Source organism: Pinus tabuliformis, chromosome 1_1, assembly GCF_031772625.1.
Source record: "Pinus tabuliformis cultivar Carrire ecotype Pingquan chromosome 1_1, CPIR1, whole genome shotgun sequence".
In the NCBI taxonomy this organism is placed as follows: Eukaryota; Viridiplantae; Streptophyta; class Pinopsida; order Pinales; family Pinaceae; genus Pinus; species Pinus tabuliformis.
Window position 1 is genome coordinate 795,878,729 of NC_142297.1, and position 26,962 is coordinate 795,905,690.

A 26,962-nucleotide genomic window follows, 5' to 3' on the forward strand; every position below is an offset into this window, starting at 1 on the left:
ATACGATGAAAAAACCAATTTAAATAACACATAAAAATTTCACCTCAAAATTTTCCACCAAATTCCACACTAAAAGTTCAAAAAATCACACTAAAAACAACTCCCAACTAAAAATGCTCCACGCGCACTCCTCCTTTACTTCGAGTGAAAACATCCAAGCTCACAAGGGGGAGCTTACCAGGTGCCCGGGTGCAAGGCAATTTAAGTTTACTTGTTGACCAGATTCCATTTATGAAATATATTGTCATTTTATTGGTCGCACTTTATTTGGCACGAGACATATATCAAAATCAATGCTAACTTGTTCCATCAACTCAGTCGATGCGTTTCAGTTGGTTAAATTAGTCTAGTCGATCCCGTCAGCAGGAACTCCTTTATATGCATCAAATGGGGATTGGGAACTCCTTGTGGTAACACTGGGTGAACCAACAAGTCGATACAGTCAGATTCCTCATATCTTTGACACAACTAGAGGGCAATGTCGATTTACATTTGCCAACTCTGCACAAACTTGCATCTCTACCAAAGTTTCTTAGCCATCTCCACCAACGGGTCCGTAAAGTCCTGCACCAATACACAGTCCTTGGCTGCATACTTAAGAATTTTGCAGTGCTCTGCGGTGATATTTATGCAACTCTAAACAAAATTCGACATAATTCGGCAGCCAATCCATGTATGTCGGTTCCAACTGGCCATATGGGTCGGTTGATTGTATTCCAACCGAGAGGACTCATGCTCCACTGTTAGTGTTGCCATAAGAATTATCTGAAGTTGAAGCCTGAATTAGGAAGTCAAAGTTGATAGACTGAAATTGGAAGTCGAAGCCGACCAGGTCGATCGCATGTCGATTTTGTTCAGGTCAACAGATGCAGACTAGTTGAGGTAACCACCAGACGACGAGGTCAAATAGAAATACATTCAGGTCGACTCTAACTTTAGTTTGTCGTCTCCAATCAAATCTCACAGAATGATCTGGAGGAGCTCGACCTGGCCGATCTTCTCCCTCAGCAATGACTAGTACCTCATCAGGGTGTTTATTATAAGAAAATTCCGAATTGCTAGGGTTTTCATGTCCTAAGACCATCGTGACCAATAGTGAAGAAAAGTTAGATTGTGTTTCAATTAACCAATCCGCTGCCTCCGAAAAGTTGCAACGTCTGAATCTTTGTGATGCCTGTGCTTTCAATAAACTGAGAAGTGTTGCTTTTGCGGTCTGCCAAGGCTCTCCAAAACTGCAACTTTCTGTAGGGGGAAGGGAAATATACGTCTCCTATGCAAGGCGCCCCCACGAAACACGGCAATCAACCAGTGCATCTTCCCCCATCCGAAAACAATCAACCAACGCCATAGATTGAAACAATTAGGCATCGACATGTGAAGAATGGAGCAAAAATAAGTTCAACGGACTGGAACAATTTCTAAAGAAGATTGCCCTCCATGCTAAGTATTTCATGTGGAAGGTCTAGCACAATTCCTATTTTGCTGGTCAAAATTCCATATTTCATGGGGAAGGTTTAGTACGATTCCTACTCAGCAGATCAAAATTCCATAAATCATGTTTATGGAAGGTGGGTTTTTTGTTTTTTGTTTTGTTTTGTTTTGTTTTTTGGGTCAAAAAAAAGATTACAAAGGACATAGTTCTTTCTAAGTCTTCATGATTCACTATAGGCCGGACTCTGTTACCAAAAAAACATCTAGATTCTCCTAATTTTCCATGTTAAGATTTTCTCTTGGATAAAACATTATGATGTATCTAAATAACTATCCACCAATGTTTCTTTACATGACATTACATATACTAATCTATCATACTTGGAAACTATTCAGTATTTATCGTCATAAAAAGTTGTTTCAAAAACCATAAGAAAAACACAATAAAAACAATATTGAGTCTATAGAGAACCCCTATATGATATTAATAATTTTTGCATTAGACAAAAAACCCTTGATAAAAGCAACAAAATAGATCACACCCGACTCCTTTGTGATTCCTCTCTTTGACAAAATGTTTGTGATCCGGTTCTGCTCCCTGTATATGTGCCTAAAAGATATTTGTGAGTAGTGGAGTTTGAAATTGTGAGTGTCCATTGACCCAATCGATGATGCCTTTTGAATCTATATGCACATGTAGGTCACCAATGCCCAACCATTTGGTGTAGATGAGTATACCCCATAAAACAATGATTTATGCACGATATTTGTTTGAGCATGAAAAGTTGGACTCTACTATAGTGTTGTCAATTATTTCATCCATAACACCCTTCCAAACCGGCTTAAGATTATGATGGCCTCATGCAAGATGATTGTCCTAAGTAGTGCATATAAATGTACAACCCCTTTGAAAAATATTTATGTGCACAATATTCCATTGTTTATCTTCTTCCAAGTTGTAAACATGCTTTCTTTGAAACTCCGCATGTAATCCTCATTGCATTTTCAATCCTAAAATTAATTCCTTGGAGACGTCTTCTCATAGTGTCCTCAAAATATATGATGGTGTATACAATTGAATATTCTAATCTTTTTGGTTACTTGACAAAACATACACCTTTTTAAAAACATTTAGACCTAATTCTTCGTACTTGATTAGTGATATATTTCTTCTAGAAAACTCTATGTTTTATCTTTACCTAAAATGTCCACATAATTTTCTATGTTTTATCTTTACCTAAAATGTTCACATGGAAGCTCTCGAGTTGAGCGTGCGCTGCTGTTCTAGAGACGCCTGTAGGTTGCCGCCGACAAGTTCTTGGACGCTGCCATGAGCGGTCCCGGGGGTGGGGAGTCTGCTCCCACCCCTCCTCTATCCACCGCAGATGCCTTCAGAACGCTGTTAACACAGAAAGGGAAGAAGCACCAGCACGTTGAAGTGCCAAAATTCATTAAAAAGCTTGACGAAATTCCAGAGATAGCTCTCCCAGAGGAGCAATCGATTAAAATCGCTCTAGCATTGTCTGACAGAGGCCTGGTAGGGCAGTTTATGGGCCGATGGCCGTCCACTAAGACCACGGACGATTGGATACAATGAAACTGGAGACCGCAGCTGGAAAATAATGTGATTTGTTATGCTGTAGGGCGAGGCTATTTCATTTTTGAATTTACCACAAAGGAAGATCGCGACTTGGTTTTCAGAAACGGGCCGTACTTTATGGGAAATCAGGGACTGTATCTCAATAAATGGAGTCCTGATTTTGATCCATCCGTTGATGTCCCCAAGGAGGCGCCGGTCTGGGTTCGTTTACCCAATCTCCCTCTTCACTGTTGGAGCTATCAATCTCTACAGAAGATCGGTAATGGGCTGGGTCGATTCATTGACAAAGCTGATCACAAGGGCCAATATACTTGTGCCAGAATCTGCGTAGAAGTCGATCTGGAAGCCGGGCTACCAGAAGCGATTAAACTCAAAGTTGGAGAATGGCAGCACTACCAGAAGTTGGACTACGAGCAGCTGCCTTTCAAATGTCGAACTTGTCATGAGCATGGACACTTCCAGAGAAACTGCCCAAAAGCCCCATCAGGGAACACAGTTGAAGAAGAAGGATGGAAAGAAATCAGAAAGGGAAAGGCTATCCCAAAGCCTCCCGGACAGAAAACTACCGCCCCATCGGGAAATCCTCACATCAACCCAAAAGCCGCTGCTGCCTCTAAAGACGGATCTCCATCTGGAGAAAGGATGGATGACAAGGAGAACCAAGAAGAAACCGGAAATATGGAGAAACAAGAGAAAACAAATGAAGTAGAATCAACAGTTCCCACACCCGAGGAGCGTCAGAGAGGAAATGAAGGCAATGAAGAACACATTAGTCTAGCCTCAGACTCTGAAGGCAATTCAGAAGAGAGAGATTCTAAATCTGACAATTCGTTGGCCACTCCAATCAAGACGACTAGAGGGCGGAAATCCAAGAAGAAACAGAGAGAGGAAGAAACTTACAAAGATGTCCTCCAGGGATCCCAAAAAACTCTCAAATCAATGATGAATACCAGATCTGGACGCAAAAGCAACAAGGCTCCAATGGGAGCCTCCTCTCCCCTCAAAAGTAAATAATGAAATACGTCTCCTGGAACTGCAGAGGTTTAGGCAGCAGGTCGAAAGAGGAAGCCCTGAAGGATTTAGTGAAAATATACTCGCCTGAAATCCTCCTCATCCAGGAGAAAAAGCTGGAGGATCTTTCCTCCCTCCAATCTAGTAAATATTTTTTGGAACAAAGGCCATGGGAAAGCGGTCAGTGCAAGAGGTGCCTCTGGTGGAATAGCCACCTTCTGGAACAGCACCATATATGACTTTATTCAAGAAAAAAGCAGCCCTCACTGGCTCTTCACTCAGCTACTCCACAAGGATTCTGGTCAGCAAGTAAGTATGTTTAATGTTTATGCTCCTGTTTTGTCAAGTGAGAAAAAAATCTGCTGGATTTCGCTTCATTCATTTCTTTTAGAGCAAAACCCCGAGAATATCATAATTTCAGGTGACCTTAATGTCACCCTTGATATTGATGAGAAAAAATGAGGTTCCATTGTTAGGGATCCTGCCAGAGAATGGGTTGAAGACATCATGCTGGGCTGGGACCTGGAGGATATTAAACCTTCTTCAGGAAAATTTACTTGGTCCAATAAAAGAACAGGCCCCAATCATATTGTTGCCCACCTGGACAGATTTCTTGTCCATTCTTCCTTCCTAACCAGCGGTCTTATGGCATCCTCTAAAATTCTCCCAAATCTCACCTCTGATCATAAGCCAATTCTTCTCGAGCTTTCCCTTGACTGCAATCTTGGCCCCATCCCTTTTCGGTTCAGCCCTTTGTGGATCCAGCAAGAAGGCTTTCAAGATGTGGTCTCCGACTCTTGGAATAGGCCCGTCCAAGGTTCTCCTTTCTTTGTGTGGGAAGAGAAAATCAGGATTCTAAAAAGAAATCTAAAAGACTGGGCTAAAAGACTGCAATCCCCCTCATCCAAAAGAAAAGAAAATACAAATAGGTTTGCTGCCCATCAACTAGAAATGGAGCAAAATACGGTTTCTCAAAGTATGCTACTAAAAGAAGTCGAGCTCCAAAAAGAGGTTCATAGATCAAGCAGGGAGGAGGAAGAGTTTTGGCGGCAGAAGTCTAGGATGCTCTGGCTGAAATCCGGCGATAAGAACACCAACTTTTTTCATAAGCAAGTGGAAACCCGAAAGAACTTCAAATCAGTCTCAGAGATTCAGCACCAAAATACTATGATCAAGGATTTCGAAGGCATCAAGAGAGCTGCATACTCCTTCTTCCAAGACCTGTATTCGGCTCCTGAAGAACCAGATATTGATCCCCACTCTTATCCGATCAATTTAATTCCCAATTGTGTCAAGGAATCGAATAACGATATGCTGACAGCTCCGATTAGTATGGAAGAGCTTGAGGAGGCACTGAAAAACATGGAGCCTGATAAAGCCCCAGGGCCAGATGGGTTCTCTGTCAGGTTCTTTTTGACTTGCTGGTCAATAATAAAAAAAGATCTACTGAGGATGGTCAGAAAATCCCAGAATTGTGTAAAGTTAGGTGGTGGCATCAACTCAGCCTTCCTAGCTCTGATCCCAAAAGAGAAAGGCGCATCTGACTTTAGTAGATTTAGGCCAATATCATTGTGCAATTCCAGCTATAAGTTGGTCTCCAAAATAATAGCCAACAGGCTGAAAAACATCTTGCCAGACATCATCCCTGAAAATCAAGGCGGTTTCATAAAAGGCAGAAAGATTTTGGATAATATTGTGCTGGTCCAAGAAGCAGTCCACTCTAGTTTCCAAAGAAAGGAGAAAGGCATGTTGATTAAGCTCGACTTGGCTAACGCATTTGACAGGGTGAGACATGAATTTCTGTTTGCTGTGATGAAGAAGCTAGGCTTTTCAACAAACTTCATCAACTGGGTGAAAGCCTGTATTGCCTCGCCTTGGATTGCGCCCTTGGTTAATGGCCGTTCTACTGATTTCTTCCAAGCTTCTAGGGGCCTGAGACAGGGATGCCCATTGTCTCCGCTCCTATATGTTGTCCAAGCCTCGGTGTTAAGTTTCCAACTAGATCATAATCAGCAAATTCAAACACTGCCTGGCCTCAAAACTACTCACAAGGTGAAAGACATTAATCATGCCCAATTTGCTGACGACACTCTGCTGCTTGGAGGAGCCAGCTTGATTTCTGCCAGACATTTCAAGAGGGAACTGGACATTTACAGGCTGATCTCGGGCAGCAAAATCAATTATAGAAAATTCTCTATCTATGGCTGGAATTGCTCGACTAAAGAACTGTCTGACATAGCAAGACTTTTAGAAATGGAAGGAATCCGAAATTGGGAGTCATTTAAATATCTCGGGATACCAATCTTCAAAACTAAGCCTAAAGTTGCTCACTGGCTACCGTTGCTTGACAAAATAAAGAATAGAATCCAAGCCTGGGGTGCCTCATGGTTGAACAATGCAGGGAAAGTCATCCTCATGAAATCGGTCCTAATAAGCATGCCTCTTTTCCAAAACTCAATCCTCCTTGCCCCAAAAACCTTTCTTAGTAAGTTAGATAACCTGTTGAGAAGATTTCTGTGGGAAGGTGGGAATAACAATGATAGAAGAATCCATTTAGTGAGCTGGGAAATCCTCAAGAGTCCATTTCAGGAAGGAGGCCTCCAGATGCGCAATTTGGCTGCTCAAAATCTTGCTTTGGGATCCAAGATCCTTTGGAATTTAGTCTCTGGAAATACTAGCTGGAGTAAAAGAGTCATTTGGAAGAAATACTTCCATGGGCAGCGATTGAGATGCCTGGATAAGCCCCCAATAACTCTAAAAGGTTCACCAATATTCAATCTCTGCAATGCTGCAAGGGAGCAATTCAGCCAATACCTATATTGGATCCCTGGCAATGGAAGGAAAATCAATATCTGGGATGATTCGATCTTGGGAGACCAGCCAATGAAGCATGTGAATGGTCTTGCAAACATCAAAGATTGGCTTCAGTCTCGTAATCTGCACACATTGTGGGACATTTCGAACTGGAAAGAAGCTCCTGACAGAACCTGGGATGGGTGGAATCTGGGGGAGGTCCCCATAATGTTGCAAGGGGAAGCCTCTTTACTTCTAGATATGCTCCAAGGAAAATCTCCTTCAAAAGCCACTGCTAAAGACAAAAGAGGCTGGGGGTCCATATCTGGCCAATATACTGTTGCTGAAGGTTATAAAAGAATTATGGCTACTCCTCATGTTCCTCCAAATCCGGCCCAATGGAAATTTATATGGGACTTTCCAGCTCTCCCAAAAATAGACTTCTTCTGTTGGATTGTGGCACATCAAAGCATCCTCACCAGAGATAATTTGAGAAGAAGAGGGATGGAAGGACCTTCCAGATGTCCCCTTTGTAGGTCTGATGAAGAAACTACCAATCACCTGTTGCTGCTATGCCCCTTTGCTCAAGAAGTCTGGAGGGGGGTGCTACTGTTAGAGCCCACTATCCTTGCTCTCCCAGACAACATTCCTGCCTTGTTCGGAACTTGGGCCAACTTATCTCCCTTCTGTCTTAAAAATAAAAGTCTTCTCAAAACCAGCTGGATGTGGATCCCCAAGTTTATTTGTTGGAAATTATGGTTGGAAAGAAACAACAGAATTTTTCGAGAAGAAAGTTGCACTACAATAAGAGTTATCTCTAAAATAAAAGCTTTGTTGGGAGAGGCTCTGGAAGCCAACACTTCATCAAGGAACGAAACAAGACTGCTCATAGAAGAAGAGAATTGGTTCAAAGAATTAGTTCCAAAGCTAAAGGAAAGGCCCCCTCAATCTATCCCCGCTCATTCCAGTTGGGAGATTAGGCTGGAAGAACAAGAGTTTATCAAGTGGAGATCGGCCTTGGAAGATCATTGTTTATTCTTCGATGGGGCTTCTAAAGGAAACCCTGGGGTTGCTGGCAGTGGGGGAGTTATATTGAGCCCTGGAGGCTTTCCGGAACTGAGATTCCATTGGGGTCTAGGAATTGAAACTAACAACAGAGCAGAGGCTCTGGCATTGTGGCAAGGGCTGACACAGGCGATCAAAAGAAATATCCTTTCTCTCTCAGTCTTCGGAGACTCAAGACTCATCATCCAGGCCATGCTTCGTCCTAAGAACTCTCACCAGGTTCAGCTAGCCCCCATCATTAGGAAAATCAGACTTCTGCTCCCCAAATTTAACAAAATTTCCTTCTATCATATCTTAAGGAACCTCAACTCCCTAGCCGATAATGAGGCCAACCTTGGTGTCCTCTGCTCTCGAAGATCCCTGGTAATAAACTCATCCGAATCATCTTGCTCAATCCCTTAAATTTCCAGCTCGATCCTCCCTTCCTATTTGAAATAGGGGCTCTCTGTTCAATCAATTTTGTAATCCGACAATCCAAAACTGAATCCAGATTCCGAGCTTGTTTTCTGTTAACTGATTTGTCTCTGTTTCCCTAGCGAATTTAACGATTCCTAAAGGGCGTATCCAAGCTCAGTCTCGCTTTACCTATGTCTCTCTCTTCTGACGGTTTGGAACAGAAATCTCAGAGTCGGTCTTCCCTGGGAAACAGCATTGGTGACTTCTCCCAAACTCTGCGTTGGCAATTCCAGTTGTTGAAGCCTTCCCTTCATTCTGCGGTCATTCAGTTCTGTGCCAAGGATGTCTGCTGGAATGGCACTTCACAGATTCGCAGGCAGCCCATCTGAAGCGAAGTTTGATTTATAGTTAGCTCATGATCCGCTTGAGGACTCTGCATGAGGCGCTGTCTCATCTACAACCATCAATTTGGCGAAGCAGCTTATTTCTTCAGTTCAGAATCTCGATTTGACCAGCATCTCTATCGGATTCGATCTGTAATTTCTTATATTCCCCTGTTCTCTGTAATGGTCTCTTCAGAATTGTAAAGCATGCGGTAGCTGGTTTACAACCCATTTCAATATAACCGTTATTGTCCCAAAAAAAAATGTTCACATAAATTTCCATTACGTAGTTCCTAATTAAATATTCCCCAATAAATAACTTATGGTGCTTCAATGCTTGAACTATCACATATAAAATTTTAGATCACATTTTGAATACTATATAGCTTCATTTATCTTCTCAATAAATTACAATATTAACAACAACTACAAAAAGGGGCATTTGGTGAAAAATGAAAAAACATCACCATAACCTTATTGTTGATAGTCAAAAAGGCCCCATCACCAAAAATAAAGGAGATATAGTGACATGAAAAGTCACCACCAATAATAGTTTATGGCAATAGTGAATAATTGTCCCCATATTCTTCACAAAAATAACAAACAAAAACAATCCATGCCTTGCATGACCAAGAGCATTTGAAAAAAATGCTATCTTTCGTCATGATCCATTAATACAAACTTATTGAACAAATACCACTAATTCAATAATGTTGACCAGTCTTAAAGCATTGTCACAATTTCTATTCAACTCCAAAACACCAACATCTTTTCCCTTAAAAAAAAAAATCATCATGGTCTAATATCAATTCCAATCAATTTCAAATCCTTTTAGTAATCATCCTTAAATTTCAATTTCCATTTCCATGCAATATGAATTATTTTTTACAATAATGATAGAATCAATCATCGTCATTAATTCCCACGATAGTAATGATAGTTGAATATCAATTTTTCTATCCAATAAATCTAATGGCACTTGTTGAATCTTCAATATGGAAAGGAAGGCACTTGCTATGGATAAATATGATGACATCAACATTAACTTTCACTTAATAAAAGAAAACTCATTCAATAACATCACAAGTTAGAATGGAAGGAAGCTCCAACCTATGTAGCCTTCATCACCTAATTATAAATGATCCAACACAACTGTAACTTTGTATTGGATATATTTTCCTTCAATATCGTATTGGATTCCTTTTTATATTTGGTAAAATGTCCAAATTCAAAGCAGAGACTTACAATAGAATGAAATCCAAATTATCATAAGGAGGTGTCATTGAGTGATGTTGAATTTTAATATGCACTACAATACAATCACACATAAAGACAATGGGGTTTACAAGAGAAACCCCATAAGGGGAAATTCTAATTAAACCATCCATTACTGGGTTTATGATTTTAGTTCTACACATTAAAATCCATCACAACTATCCTAGTATTTGATCTACCATAATCAACAAAAATGTTTTTCCTTGTATTTCTTTGTAACTAAGGATAGAACTTGTAAGCAATTACAATCGTAACTCTCAATTGTTTCAGTAAAATTGAAAATAGTTGGTGTTTAGAGATTGCTTTAGTATTGCAACCGAAAAAAAGTCTATAAGATATGATTCAAAGAAAGTATATAAGATATTAGGCAAAAACTTGAAATTTTAAAACACTTCAATCCATGTAATAGAAATAACATATTTCAACACATTACATTATGAATCACTAAGGAAAGTCAAGATCAACACGAAAAACAAATGCCAAATTTTTATTAGGTTGAATATTAAAACCAATCATTTCAAGTAGAGATACATGAAGGAGGGTCACATTAACGAGGCTCAAAACATATAAGACAAATCACAATGTTATAGGCATTGGAAAGTATTGCATGATAATGAGTTCCAAAGAAAATATAGTGATAGAGTGATAAGGAAAAAATATGCATTCTCGTAATATAACACAAGAAATTATGATTTGTTACAATAATGTATAAACACTTAAAGTTGCTTATATATTTTAATGTTTAAATGTGTTTGTTAGAAGTAATGTTTCCATGTCATGTGTAGTTGTCATTGTGAGTCCCTAGGCATCACTGTAAAAGATTTTGATTCTTATGTAATGAGTTGGAGTCATGATCTAGATGCATTGAAGTCAGTGTCTTATGTTCTATGTTCTCTCTCTCTCTCTCTCTCTCTCTCTCTCTCTCTATATATATATATATATATATATATATATATATATATGTATATGTAACTGTTGTAATGAATAACATTACAATGTGTGATTTGTATTGTGTAAAATCTTGCTCCCACTGAATAACATTACAACGTGTGATTTGTATTGTGTAAAATCTCGCTCCCACTGGTACTCTTCAAATTCTAACATGGTATTAGAGCATATATGACCTTGACTCTCTTACAAGAGGGTTCAGGAAGAAAGAAAGATCGTAAAATTGATCCATAAGACTAGTGTGTAGATAGTAAGAGTAGATTACTGCATTCTATTTCTTGTGTGTTTTGTGTCAAATTTTCATTCTATTTCTTGTGTTCTTTGTGTCAATTTTCTTTTTTTTTGGGTGTATTGTGTGGGTTTCTGGACATCAAATAACACAAGATCGAGACATTTCTCTTTTGCGGAGAATTGGGTGGCTTCATTCTCAACATTGTGCATCTAGAATTGCCTTTTGATGCAGTCCTCGTCAATTTATGGTTTATCTTGTGAAAGTGGAGAAGGGCTCACTGATTTTGTATTAAGATATCTTTTAGCCAGCGTGTAGCTGACCACTAGGCATGGGACAGAGTGCATGAAGTTCTTCACTAGGTCGGTTGGAATTCTTGGGTTTTTTGTTTTGCTAGCCTCATCCATAGATATGTTATATGTGTGCTTTGAGCTGCAGGGGTAGCCAATTTCATGCAAAGAAACTTCATCCAAAACGATACACGGATGTTGGTGCTCATGTGGTGTGTTTGATTGGATCAACTTGTTGAAGAGTTCTGCTACATAAAGCTAACGTCCCTGGTTTACTGCGAGAAGAGGATGCCTCTACATATCGTGAATGACCAGCGATGAATGGCGTGTTGAGTTTGATAACTAAATAATGATTCTTTAATACGGAATAAATACTTAAAAGAATCGTAAAAACTTGATGGTGTGAAACTGAAGGGGATTGAGTTAGTGAGCTTGGGGACCAAACAAAAGTATTTATAGCCAAGCTTCCATCATGATTTTGTTGGCTATGTGTCAAGTGTTCCACAAATCATGGTAGAGAACTACAGAGGGAGTAATGGACCACTCCAGCAGCTCCCAACAAGAAATTAATTTAACTCCAGTTGATTTCTGTAATTTAAGGAAATAACTGCAGTTGGTTTCCAGAAATTACTGCAGTTGGTTTCTAGAAATCGGTGGTCGTTGGGAGAGGGAGCTTAACATTCTCCCACTTGGTCCATACTTCCAATCTTAATGTCTCATCTTAAAACCCATTGATAATCTGTATTAAGTAATAGATACATGAATCATGGTGATAAGTCCTCTAATGATGAGTATTATCTTCCATGTATTACTATGTATTTATTTCTATTAAAATTTATGTGGCAATAATTTCTTAATGAATAAACCCTATGTTTATTCTTGGTTGTACATAGATGATTTTTCTCAAATCAAATTAAGGTGCACATAAATATGAGAAAAGCATCACAATAATTAAGAATTTCATTAAAATAACATTGTCCATACAATGAAAAACTACATAATGGAATCAAGTCCCATATTCATTACATGATCCTTGAATTTAAACGATGACATGCCCTTAGTCAAAGGATCAATGATCATCAACTCAGTGCTGACGTGCTCAATGACCACTTTCTTTTCTTTAACATGTTCTCTTATAGCTAAATACTTAATGTCGATGTGTTTATTTCGACTCCCACTTTTGTTGTTTTTAGCCATAAAAACAACAGTTGAATTGTCGCAATACATTCTCAATGGCTTAGAGATAGAATCCATAATTCTAAGCCCAGAAATGAAACTCTTAAGCCATACACCATGTAAAGTAGCCTCAAAACAGGAGACAAACTCGGCTTCCATAGTTTTATACATGTAGTTTTTGGTTCCTTGAAGGTACCTCATTACTTTATTTGCAACTCTCAAGTGGTCTAAACCTGGATCACTCTGATATCGTCCCAACATTCCCACAATAAATGCAATGTCAGGTCTTGTGCAGACTTGAGCATACATTACACTTCTGACAGCAGAAGCATATGGAATGTTTTTCATTTGTTCCCTTTCAAAGTCGTTCTTCGGGCATTGGTTCAAATTGAACCTATCACCCTTCAAAATGGGAGCTACACTTGGTGAACAATCCTTCATCCAAAATATCTCTAAAATTTTATTAATATAGGTTTCCTGAGACAGACCCAAGATGCCTCGAAATCTGCCTCTATGGATCTTAATGCCAATGACATAAGATGCCTCACACATATCCTTCATATCAAAATTTTTAGAGAGGAATTGTTTCACCTCATGCAACAAACCCTTATCATTGGTTGCTAGCAAAATGGCATCCACATATAAAACAAGAAAACAGATTTTACTCCCACTGATTTTCAGGTATATACATTGATCCATAATGTTTTCTACAAAACCAAAAGAAGAAATTACATTATGGAATTTCAAATACCATTAGCGAGATTCTTGTTTTAAACCGTATAAGGATTTCTTGAGCTTGCAAACCAATTTCTCACCATCACTAGAGGGGAATCCTTCAGGTTGTTTCATGTAAACCTCCTCCTCTAGATCTCCATTGAGAAATGTCGTTTTCACATCCATTTGTTGTAACTCCAAGTCAAAATGAGCTACTAATGCCATAATAACGTGCAAGGAATCTTTCTTAGATACAGGAGAGAAAGTCTCCGTGTAGTCGATTCCTTCTTTCTAAGTGAATCCCTTAGCAACAAGTCTTGCCTTGTATCTCTCAATGTTGCCCAATGAGTCTTTCTTTGTCTTAAAGACCCATTTACATCCAATGGCTTTTGCACCATTAGGAAACTCAACAAGATCCCAGACTTCGTTACTCTTTATAGAATTCATCTCTTCCTTCATGGCATCGTACCATAATTTTGATTCTTTGCAACTCATGGCTTGTGAAAAAGACTCGGGATCATTTTCGGCTCCAATGTTGTAGTCAGATTCTTGCAGATACACAACATAATCATCAGGAATTGTTGATCTCTTTGGTCTAGTAGATCTTCTTAATGTTGTACCATCATCTTCCTGAGAAATATGTGGTTCAACTCATTGTTCAAAAGTTCTTGGCAACTCTTGAACTACCTAATCTACTGGAATGTCATCAGCAGCTTGTGGAACTTCAACAATTGGTTGTTCAACACCAGTTTGTACTTGAGAGGTGCTGTGAACAATAACCAATCTATCACTTGAGGTGGAAGGTTGAGATTCTGAATGATCCTTCTCAAAAACTATGTTCCTGGTTTGAGCGCTTCCACTGATCAAGTCATTTTCAAGAAACTTTGCATTTCTTGATTCCACAATCCTAGTACTGTGAGATGGACAATAAAATCTGTAACCTTTAGACCTTTCAGCATATCCAATGAAATACCCACTAATGGTCCTTAGGTCCAACTTCTTCTCTTGTGGATTATAAATTCTCGCTTCAGACGGGCATCCCTAAACGCGCATATGTCACAAACTCGGTTTCCAACCTTTGTATAATTCAAATGGCATTTTAGGAACAACATTGATTGGAACTCGGTTTAATATATACACTGCCGTCTTAAGTGTTTCAGTCCACAAGGATTTAGGAAGATTGGCGCTGCTAAGCATACTTCGCACCATGTACAATAATGTTCGGTTTCTTCTTTCTGCTACACCATTCTGGTCGGGTGAACTAGGCATGGTGTATTGGGCAACAATCCCATGCTCTTGAAGAAATTTTTCAAATGGCCTAGGTGCTTGTCCATCTTCTGTGTATCTACCATAATATTCTCCACCTTTATCTGATCTCACGATCTTAATTTGCTTGCCGCATTGTTTCTCTACTTCAGCCTTAAAGATCTTAAAGGCATATAATGCTTCGTTCTTTTTATGAATCATGTAGAGATATATATATCATGAGTAATCATCTATTAAAGAGATGAAGTATCTCTAACCATGTGAGTCCATGTCTGGACTACATATATCGGTATGTATGATCTCTAATATCTCCAAACTCCTATTGGCACTTTTCTTTGACTTGTTGGTCTGCTTTCCTTTTATGCAGTCCACACAAGTCTCAAAATCAGTAAAATCTAGAGTATTAAGTACCCCTTCATGTACTAGTCTTTTAATTCTTTCTATGGAGATATGACCTAGTATCCGGTGCCATAATTTAGAGGAATCTTCATTAATAACACACCTTTTAGTGCCAATGTGAGCATGCATTGAAACATAAGTGACATTGTTTTGTAAATTAATGCAGTAAAGATCATTAGACAAAATACAATTCCCAACACAATCAGATTTATAAAATAAACTGAAGGATGTCTCTGAAAAGTTAAAGGAGTATCCAAAAGGTACAAGCCTTGAAACTGAAATCAAGTTTCTAGAAAAACTTGGAACATAAAAGGTCTTTTCTAATTCTAAAACAAAGCCACTACTTAAAGTTAAATAGCATGTTCCTATAGCTTCCACATGTGAGCCCATATTGTTTCCTAATAAGATGCTTTGCTCACTTCCCACTGGCTTCCTTAGGTTTTGCAAACCCTGCAAGGAATTCGAAATGTGAATTGTTGATCCAGAATCAATCCACCAGGTGTTAATATTGACATTAACCATATTAGATTCATAACAAACAAATGAGATTGGATTACCTTTGTCCACAAGCCATTTCTGGAATTTGGCGCATTCCTTCTTCATGTGTCCCTTCTTTTTACAGAAGAAACACTTGGAATCCTTCTTAATATCAGCTTGGGGAGGTACTTTACCTTTCCCTTTCTGATTGGCTTGAGCTTTGCCCTTTCCACGCGTTGCCAGCATTGCACTTTCTCCCAGTTCCATCACCAGTCTCCGTTCCTCTTGAACACACATGGTCACGAGTTCATTAATTGACCATTTATCCTTATGTGTGTTGTATGAGATTTTGAAGGGTCCGTATTGGTGCGGAAGTGTGTTCAGGATGTAGTGCACCAGGAAGGACTCCGATATTTCAACCTCGAGTTTCTTCAATTGAGTCATAGTGTCCATCATTTACATGATGTGCTCGTGCACACCTTTCACACTGGTGAGCCTTAGAGATGAGAACTTCATGATTAGGGTGCTTGCTAGTGCCTTATCTGAAGTGACGAATTGATCATCAATGGCTTTCAGCAAGTCTCAGACCTTTTCATGCTGATCAACGGAACCACGAATACCAGCTGAAATTTTAGTCTTAATGAACATCATGCTTAGGCGATTAGATCGTTCCCATCGTTCATAAAGCGTGATGTCTGCTGCAGTGCTGGTATTAGTGAGTGCCAGTGGTTCATCTTTCCTAATAGCATAGTCTATGTCCATCCACCCCAAATGAAGGAGAACTCTCTCCTTCCAGACCTTATAGTTATCTCCCTTAAGTTTAGGGATATCAGAATGAATTTCAGAGAAATTTGCAGGTTGTACAACTGCATAAAATTAAAGATCACATGCTTACGTTAAATTTGAGGCCTAAATAAAATTTCATGCTTTACCAATGTAAATCAAGCTTAGAATTGAATCTAATGACATAAAAATTGTCTGTGAACTAAATTTTCAATTCAAGCAGATTCAATTATTCTTTATGATAGAATTTATCAAATTATTCACTTAATTCATAATTCTAAAGGGTATATTATGTTTATAATTTGATATAAATTCTATCTTAGGTTTGAACTTTATGATAAAACTATTAATTCATAATTCCTATGGGTAAGTTATGAATATTTTATCCTAATTAATTATATAAATATAATAAAAATTCCCGTGGGATAAAATTTATTTTATTTAGTATAATTAATTACAATTAATGTCTAAATATTCTTTATGTGATCCTAATCAATCATAATATATAATATTATTTAATTAGAGATGTTGTGGCTATTCTCTAATCAATTAAAATTATATGGATCACTAGACATTATTTAATGATAATTTGCATAAATAAAACTATAGTATTCATGCATAACTTTCAACGATGGGTCTCGTATACTCATCCAAAATAGCATGTTTTAATTTAAAAACAGAAATAATCAATTCATGCAAATTAAATACGACCATAGTTAATAAATTTTGCACAACAATTATCCAAAATGCATATAATTAAATAAATATTATAAACATAAAAATTGAGCAAAAATTAGACATATTTCCAAATAAATGCCTTGATTCAAAAAATTCTCAAAATATAACATTAGCATAATAGAGCATGTCTATAAACACCAAGGCACATATAAAAATAGCTCTGATGCCAAATGATAACTAAATAACGATTCTTTAATGCAAAATAAATACTTAAAAGAATCGTAAAAAACTTGATGGTGTAAAACTGAAGGGGATTGAGTTAGTGAGCTTGGGGACCAAATAGAAGTATTTATAGCCAAGCTTCCATCAAGCTTCTATTGGCTATGTGTCAAGTGTTCCACAAATCATGGTAGAGAACTGCAGAGGGAGTAATGGACCACTCCAGGATCTCCCAACAAGAAATTAATTTAACTACAGTTGATTTCCGTAATTTAAGGAAATAACTGCAGTTGGTTTCTAGAAATTACTGCAGTTGGTTTCCAGAAATCGACGGCTGTTGGGAGAGGGAGCTTAACATAGTTGAGCTTGCAATTTCTGAGATCTTTTTTCATTGGATTCCAGATCTATCTTTACCCAACAATATTGAATGGGATAGTCAATACAAGCACGCGATCATGAGAGGAGGATGTTTGTGGACGTAGAGAATGTTGAGGCCATTATTGTCAGAATTTAACATAAGCCTCACTAGGTGGAACAGTTGCTTATACTATCTTGTCATACAGAGGTTTTGAAAACTGCATTAGAAGATCCTCCACAAGTACCAAGGACGAGAGATGCAAGTGAGGAAATTGGAAATGGTGCATGAATACGCTCATCGACTTTGACAAAATGGGAGGTGCCTGTGTTTTACAAAGTCAAACCTTTCGCTGCATGTCCATGAGGAGGAAGGTAGATACAAATTGCAAACATAACCAGCTTGGCATCCACACAACGTTCCTCACTATCCATGGTGTCAAATATGTTATAGCCACAGATATGTCACGATTGCAGTATGTTTTTTTGGCAATTAGAAATTTTTTTTATGGTCATGTTTAGAAAATTGGTGTGAAAAGATATTATGATTTTATTTCTAAAATTGAAAGACCAAATAATGAACATAAAAACATCTTTCAAGTTAATAGTTCTCGACGTTCTTCGGTGCCGAGAGAACATATTATTGACTTAGTTATGTTGAGTCTGTTATATGCTAATGTGTCTTGTCATTCTTCGGTGCTTCAAAAACATTAGTTACGGATTTTCTTCATATGTATGTAAGTGCATATGTCAAAAATGTCAATTGTATGATGCACTGCTGGATAAGCTCAGTACATAGATAGCTTACTTATATAACTAGAAGTATGTATTTTGATGCATACTATTAGGATGAAATCATATTCATAGAGATATTCATTATCTAGGCTATTCTTCGGGGTAGTCAAAAAGCGTCAATTGTACAAAGTTCATCAACGATGGTTAGAGGCAGTGATGTTTTAATTGGAGGTCAAGTGACAACTCGAAGATGCGGTGGTGAAGAAAGAACGATGTTTGCGAGATTCCAGAGTGGATGTGAGCATTGATGAAGGCCAGTTAGACAAATATCATATTGTTGTCGTAATATGTGTTTTCAATGTTTTCCTTGTAAGCATTAAGGGAGGGTGTTGGAAGTAATGTTTCCATGTCATGTGTAGTTTTCATTGTGTCCTTAGGTGTTAGTCTAGAAGTTGTTGATTTTTATTTAATGAGTTGTAGTCATGATCTAGATGTATCAAAGTTAGTCTCTTATGTCCTATATATATGTAACTGTTGCAATGAATAACATTGCAGTGTGTGAATTTTAGTGTGTAAAATCTCGTTCTCTCTGGCTCTCTTCAAATTTCTAGCAGTTTCTAGCTTGTTTCCTTTAGAGAATACCCACTTTCAACAAAGTTACTAGCTTAACAAGAACATGATGAGTTCTTGTTTTTTTGGAGGTCACATTCAGTGGTAACTTTTACGCTTGTTTTGAATAGTGGCGCTACCAAACTTTTACGCTTGTTTTGAAAAGTGGCGCTATTGGTAGCACCCCTTTTTGGGAGGGGAAATTTTTTGACATTTTATTTTTTTCTATGAAGTATCAACATTTTAGTTCAAACATTGGTTTTTACAAGTTTCACAAGTTTGTTTTTTTGTTTAAATGGCTTTTAAGTATTTTTTTAAGATTGTTATTTGTTTTCAAATGTTGATTGTTCAAGTGTTTTTCAAAATTTTGCTTTAATTTTTTTTGGGATAAAATTACAAATTAATTGCCATTATGGCCTTCGTAAACTTGAAAATAAAAACCATAAAATCAACTTTAAATCTAATTAATTGAATTAGTTTAATTTTTTTTTGGGTTTTACCAATGAACTGTCGCAAGGAGTGCTTAATAGTACACCCATTCAATGTCAATCCAAACTCCTATGGGCTATATTAAAAAATAATTAAATTAAGAAAAAAAATATAGATAATTCTATGTTTTAAAAGAGATAAAATCAATTTAGAAAAGAATGGACAAAAATACCTTTCCATTAAATACAAATAAATAAAAGGGAAAAAAACCTTGAAAAAAATTCAAAAAAATAAATAAAGAATTCTAAGAAACTTAAGAAAAAGGGTAAAATATAGATAAATAATAATAAATAATTTTTATTTAAAAAATAATAAAAACTTTTTTTTTCAAAAAAGGTACACATAGTGGAGGTGAGAGAGAAGGGGGAGAGCCGATGGTGACATCACTACAACTCTTTGGATGTAGGTTGTTGTTTTTTTTTTTTTTTAATTTCTTTATTATTATTATTTTAAGGCACTTGATATCATCACATCAACAAGTTACATAGTCAAAAAATTGTCAGCATCTGGTCTACCTAGTGAGAAACCAAAGTAGAAATTTACATTCATAGTCTTGAGGTTACAACAACCTCTTCTAATTATAGTGTTTGATAAACAAAAAGATTCATACATAGACTAATATGGTCACATTCTAGCATGACATGGCCTAACTAAATAAGAAACTTCATAAAAACTATAATAATAAAAAACTAGAAATGCATGAGGACTACTAAGTTGAGTTATTTAGTTTGGGAGATTGCTAAGAATCCTTCCTAGCAAGGGGGAGAGAATTGTTGGTAGATTTCTTGATGAGAATATAAGCTTATGATTGATTCCATTTGGTTTCTCCTCCAATTTTGCTATTCTGATATGATTTTGTTGCTGAGAATTGTTATTGGCAATGACAATGCAACCCCTGAGAACCTTAGTGTGCTAATAGATGTTGATAGTCTGCATGTATCTTGAGAAGCTCAAGTGGGTGGAGGTTCTTGTGTTTGGAATACAATCTCTGCTCTCAGCATTGACATGATAGTCTGGAGTGCAACACCTCTCATGGTGAACTTCTTGTTGGACATTGGATAAACCAACACTCCCCGTGTGTTTCGCGACATGGACTAATCGCCTCTCATGGATCCTCATCTCTAGCGATGTGATTGTTGACTAATACCTGCAAGTTTTTGTCTAACGATATTCATGATTCCCAACAAGTGTTATCAGACCATAGGTCACAAGTTCGATACACACTTGGCTTGCATTGGGGGGAAGATTATTGGACATTGGATAAACCAATGCTCCCAGTGTGTTTCGCGACATGGACTAACCGCTTCTCATGGATACTTATCTCTGGCGATGCAATTGTTGAATAATACTTGCGGGTTTTCATCTAACAACAATCATGATTCCAAATACTTCTACTTCAATTCACTTAATTTCTTGGTGGACCAGTTCGAAGATAAGGTCCTCATAACATGCCATGGATTACTTAGCTTATGCTTGAGCAGGAAATGAAGTGGTGGTAGAAATATGATTGGCAACCGAAAAGCAGAGGAGTAACCCCTACCTCTCCCCTGTTAGGAAGCAACAATCCTTCCTCCCAACATGATTGTCCAAGGTAAAGGGGCAACAAGGAGATGACAAAGAGGTGGTATGAGTGAGAGGGAGGGGAAAATGACCCTAAACCTAAGTGGAGTGAGCATAAGGTGCCTAAAGGTGATAGTAATAGTGAGATCAAGAGGAAGTGAGAGAAAGTATGAGCCAAAAAACACATGCGAGATGGGAGGGAGAATAAAATTAAAGAGGAAAGGAGAAGGTATCAGAGGGAGATTCACAAAGAGGAAATGGGGACGAGAAGGCAAACACAGACTAGTAAATTCAAGAAAGAGAAGCAAATACAAAACCTAGAGAATCCACAACTTAACCTGAAATTATGCACAAAGATGCGAAAGTAACAAATATTGATTGTGAGAATGCTTACCCTAAGTGTTGAGATACCTACAACCAGGCTGACACTGTAGACACTTAGGTAATTCAAAGGGAAATCACAGGTAAAGAGAGAGATAGTGCCCAAAAAACTCAACATAATATTGTTGTATCTATGTGAATGTCGTGGTATGCTCACTATTTGCGAATTAAACATGATCCCCTTTGCTAGGATAGAGTACGTGCTAGCCAATATATGCAAGACGAGAGCCATTATAGAAATTTTGAGGTAAAAAATGTGCCTCAAAACAATAACGTACAACCAAAATCAACTTTATAAGAACCAATAAGATTGAATATGATGATGTCAACCACGGAGGATGATTCACCATTTTTGGAGTAAAAAAGTAGAAAGATTAAAAAATAAAAAAAATAAAAATACTTTTTCAACTCTTATTTTCAACTTATCTCCCTACAATTTTACTGAATTTTGAGTGGGAGCACTCATTGGATGCAAAATTTAATTTCTCATCCAAGGTGTATCTATGTTGCATACTTTCGATGGATCCTGCTACACGAAAAATGAGAAATACATGAAAAAAACATTATTCCTACTTTTTTCATGTATTTCTCATTTTTCATGTAGCAATCATGCTTTTTCATGTATTTCTCATTTTTCGTGTAGAAGGGTCCATCAAGGAAAACTTTAGGGGCTAATATTCACAGATGGGCTAATTTTCCATGGTTTTTCCAAAATTAAGATTCACTAATTTTTTTTCTAAAAGTGATTCACCCAAATTTTATTATGTTATCCCAAAAATCGACAAAATTTTATATTGATTATACAAAGTCATTAGAAATTTGGATGTCTTTAAAAAATATCACCGAACCTTTTACAGTCTGCATATTAGGGACTTGTAAGATTCACCAAGGTTTCTAAACTTTAAGATAAATTTCCATCCTTAAAATTTTCCTTGGGGTGCATCAAAAGTACGCAACATGGGTACTCCTTGGATGAGGAATTAAATTCCACATCCAATGAGTGCTCCCGCTCAAAATTTGAGTAAAATTATAGGGAGATAATTAAAAAATACGAGTTGAAAAAATAGTTTTTCTTTTTTCCCTCTAAAACTTGATAATGTAATAAGTTATTATTTTATTATTTCCACTATCATTTTATAATATTCTTAGGAGACCCATTTTAGACCTCAAAATTTCTTTAATGACTACCTTGAGTTGTACTAATAATGACATGGAGTATCATCGAACTCCAGGTAAGGAATTCCCATAATTTCCATCTCCTAGAAGGATTCAGTGAATGTGCCCTAGAAGCCTATATGTTAAATGATGCCCGAAGGAGTGTGGAAAGTTTCCACCTTTCGCCATAAAATTTGTTTTTGCACCACAATTTCAACCCATTGCATCGACTCACGATTTAATTTAGGCATGAATCCAACTTGAATCGTCGAGGTGACCCGCAAGCATGTAGTGCACCAAGTAGCCTACATTTTGTGGCACATACATATGTGAGCTTTCATAATGTTAGGGCAGGAGAGGAGAGCCTGCTCAATTACACTCTCCATGGGGAGATATAATTTCTTTATATATATATATATATATATATCCCACAAGGTGTAGAATAGACGGTGACAAGGTGCTTTGTTAAGACACTCCATGGTGAAAAGGCCACTGGTTCAAAATTCGACGGGAAAAAAATTCAGTCACGCTATGGGTTGGTGTGGCCCAGGCTTGGTGCGATCCCCAGGTGATTTTGATAACTTAGATGCCTCTGGATTTAAGCCACAGGTTAAACGTGGTAGTTATATCAAGACTCACATAACCTAACAAACATATAATAATATAATAATTTATTTTTTTCAATTCAATTTTTAAAATTTGTAGGGGGAGTTTTTAAAAAAATGTTTTAAAATATTATTTTAATTTTTTAATTTTTAATCTATTTTGAAATTATATATATAGTCTTCTTTTTAAGAAAATGACATTTTTATGATTTTGTTTATATTAGTGGTGATTTTTTAGTCCATAGTTAAAAAATGTTGCAATTTTAATGCCACATAGAAATGACGCTATTGATTTTATGTTGTTTCAATTTGATGGGTGAATTTTAATTTGTGATTGCTATGGTACAAGTTGTCTTAGACTAATATTCTAAACATTTATAGTTTTAACCTTGTTAAAAAAAATTCATATAAAACCACTCTATAATTTAAGCATTATTTTGAAAAAATTAATAATGATCATATTTGGTTTTTAATGCCATAGTTGAAAAATGTTGGAATTTAAACACTTAAAAAAAGGTAATACAATTAGTATCACATTTCGATTTAGGTGTCTTTTTTCATTTTTTTTACGCAAAAGTATGAAATTTCAAAGTTAGATTTCTCATTTTGAGGTCAGATTTCTCTTTAAATTGGTAAATTTGCTTTTGTCATATTCAACTACAATTTGCATTTTCCATCACAATCTTAGGAATGCACACTTCTTCAGATTCAACAACAATTAGAGTATTTCTGTCACAATATTGGATTTATAAAAAATTATTGAGATTCTTAAAAATCCATGTGCAAACAAACATACTCTTAATTCCATTAAACACCAAAAGGGATCTAGAAAACCCATGAGGAAACCTCTCACTACCTTTACAAAATTGAAGTTAAGATGAATAATTTGCTAGTTTTACTCAAATATTTGAAATTTCTATCCATGTTGGAAACATATGATTAATTGATTGTACAATGCTTCCCACGTGTGTAATGAGCACTATTTTGGACCATACAAATCAAACATTCATTATGGTTTTCAACATGGCTAAAATCAATTTTTGAAGAAAAAAGAACAATATTGGAATAAAAAGATTTCTTTGTATTTGAAGGAAATTCTAACTTCCATTTATGACAAATAAGGCCACATGTTGACCATTGAAGGATGATTTGTTCCAATTTAACTAATAATATTTGTTTAGTCCCAAAATATAAATGTTTCTAAATGCACAATATTCCCATCATTGTCAAAAACACCTAAGATAATAGATGTATTTTTTCAAGTGAATAGAGGGGACCAAAAAGACAAGGGTTGTGTAACTATGAGGTAGGTGATCCATTTCTCTACTATATTATTTAAAATGGAAATCAAATCAACAATAAATGTTAAAAATGGTAAGGAAACCTCAGGTTTTGTGGAAACAAATAATTTTGGTCAAGTCAAGATTGCCTTAGAAGATAAAACAAGAAAGTACATTATGGTAAATGCAAACCAATGTCGGGGTATTTTAAGATGTAGGATTGCTCGCTTTCAATGAGAATAAATAAGAAGAAAACAATTCCAAAGAAAGAAAATAGATAAGAGCAACAAAAATAAAGAAGAGTCAACCATTTACAGTCCCACATCTACACCTCTTATTTGGTCATGTGATCTCTATGTCTGGGAACTAATGAATTCCATGACATGGTTGGAAATTTTGGAAGCCAAAGAACATGAATGGGACCACAAAATTTCAGAGATCACACTTGCAAATAGATGTTCAAGGGAAGGTAATAGAATTTTAAAAGAACAAGCGACAATGTTACAAGAGACTCTGGAGACATCAAAACAAGAATGACAAAACATCAAGTCAACATGGAAAATCATGAAGAACCAATAGCAACAAATAGGGATGTGATAATTTCTAAAGCAACCCAGTTAGATAAGAAAATATCTCAGCAAATAATCCTTTCGGGAATGAAGGCAAAAAAGAACAAGAGGGAATGTATTCCAAAAGAAATAAAAGCTAGAGCTCAGGACGCTAATGATTACATAAGTATGGAGGAAGAAGTAGATGTAAGTGCTAATAGAACACTAGAAAGAGAACATAAAGAAAGAAGATGTAGGGAAACAAACTTTATTATCAAAAGAATAAGAGACTATGGGAAAAATGAAAGCACTCTTAATTATGACAAAGGACTTTTTGAAAGAAAAACCACATTGGAAAGGGAAAATTTTCCAAGAAAGGAGGGTGGGAAAGATATGTGAAGAGAGGTCTCAACCCAGAAAAGTCATAATGGCAAGGGCGCAAGAAAAATACCATCTCTTAAGAAAAAAGAAACTCTTGAAGGGCTCATTCTTTTTTCGAGATGAAGATTTAACCAACAAACAACAAGATGAGAGAAGGGAAGAAGTGGATAAAATTACATCCGCAAGAAACAAAGGAAAACAGGAATGGTTGTACAAAGGTAATGTTGTTATTGCAGTTTTTGGGCCACATGGAAAAGCAGGGTAGCAAGATGGAAGTAAGGAAAAACAATTAATTCTATAATAGGAAGGAAAACAACAAGATAAACATGGATGAAAAGGGGTGAAGGCTCAAGTTTGAGTCTTGTGGGCCAAACCACATAGCAATCAAATCCTACCCAGGTTTACCTAAGTTTAGTTTGTTAGAATTGTCGAGGTTACCCTTGGAGGAGGGGAATTGGGTTAGGGGCCATTGGAGAAGGTAAAGACATAATTTGTCTCACAAAAACTCATGAACATGATGGTTGAAAAACTCCTATGTTTTATGGTTATTTGTGTTGAAATTGTAACTAGGATCGATCTTCATAACTTTCATTGTACATATATCAATATGTATTTTATGTAAAAATAAAATAAGGAAAAAATATTATTATTTTCTAGCATGTTCTTCATGTTTTGTTTTGTTCAAAAGAAAATGTAAAAGGGCATGTTCTTCGTGACCCTTGCAAGAGAAGAAAAAATTGAATTTTTCACAGGGTCATTTGTCACTCCAATTTGCCAAGTCATCCCTACAAAAGACAAGTTGACCTACCCAAAGGACATGTTCCTTCGCATGAAAGAACAAATATATATTGGCATATATACTCCATCACTTGGAAAGCGATTCATTGGTCTCATGTCGAAGAATAAATCAAGTATTTGAGGCATACTCTTATATGACTATATGAACTATTTGAGGCAATATACTTCCATGGATACAAGCTACCTTAGGAAATGTTATTTTAGTAAATGCAAGCTATCTAAAGCAATAAAATGAAATCTACCTGAGCAGTGAATGAAATATACTTGAGGAAATGTTATCTCTAAGGAATGCAAGATATTTTGATGCAATATTTCTACTGTGATTATTGAGCTATCTCTAGCAGTCTATCTCTGTGGATGTGGCATCTTGTGATACAACTTATTGAAGATTTTGATGATAGAAGTGTGGCAGAGTTAGAGCTATTAATGGATGGTTGACTTGGCACTTAGATAGTTGGTCTAATGATTAGTTCGTTCATGACTCAAGTTTCTCTTATTGACAAAGATGTTGGTTTTTCCCCATATGGGGTTTGCCCTAGCCTCTAGCCTAATTTTTGTTCTCTTGTCTTTTTTTGGATTGTACCTGTATAATTTCTTGATGGCTTTATAAATGAAGAAAATGATAAATGAAGAACATATATATAATCAGTCACAAGTAATTATCATGCTCAAAAATTTGATCATCCATTCAAATTTCAACATGAATTCAGAGCTAAGGAAGATCGAAGAATCAACTGAAGGATCATCCCTCAACATATGATCTCTCTCTATCAAATCCGTGTATTGTTATATTTCTGTGAAGTCATCCATCCATATGAGCTTAATGAAATGAGTTTGTATAACGTTTGAACCTCATCTCTATGATAAATTGGACATTCAAATTTTCTATGATCTCTTTTCATCTATGTGGACGATTTTCATTGTCTCAAAACAT

At 36.6% G+C, this 26,962-nt stretch overlaps 1 protein-coding gene across 1 annotated transcript in view; it reads left to right on the forward strand.

The window, feature by feature from the left end:
- Window positions 1–4,993: 4,993 nt before the first annotated feature.
- LOC149216394 (uncharacterized) overlaps window positions 4,994–26,962 on the forward strand; it is a 60,000-nt gene continuing 38,031 nt past the window's right edge. Inside the window, exons 1-2 of the mRNA XM_089389936.1 lie at window positions 4,994–5,448; window positions 5,827–7,054. Coding sequence (XP_089246062.1) covers window positions 4,994–5,448; window positions 5,827–7,054 — 1,683 coding nt within the window. The remainder of the gene's footprint in view (window positions 5,449–5,826; window positions 7,055–26,962) is intronic.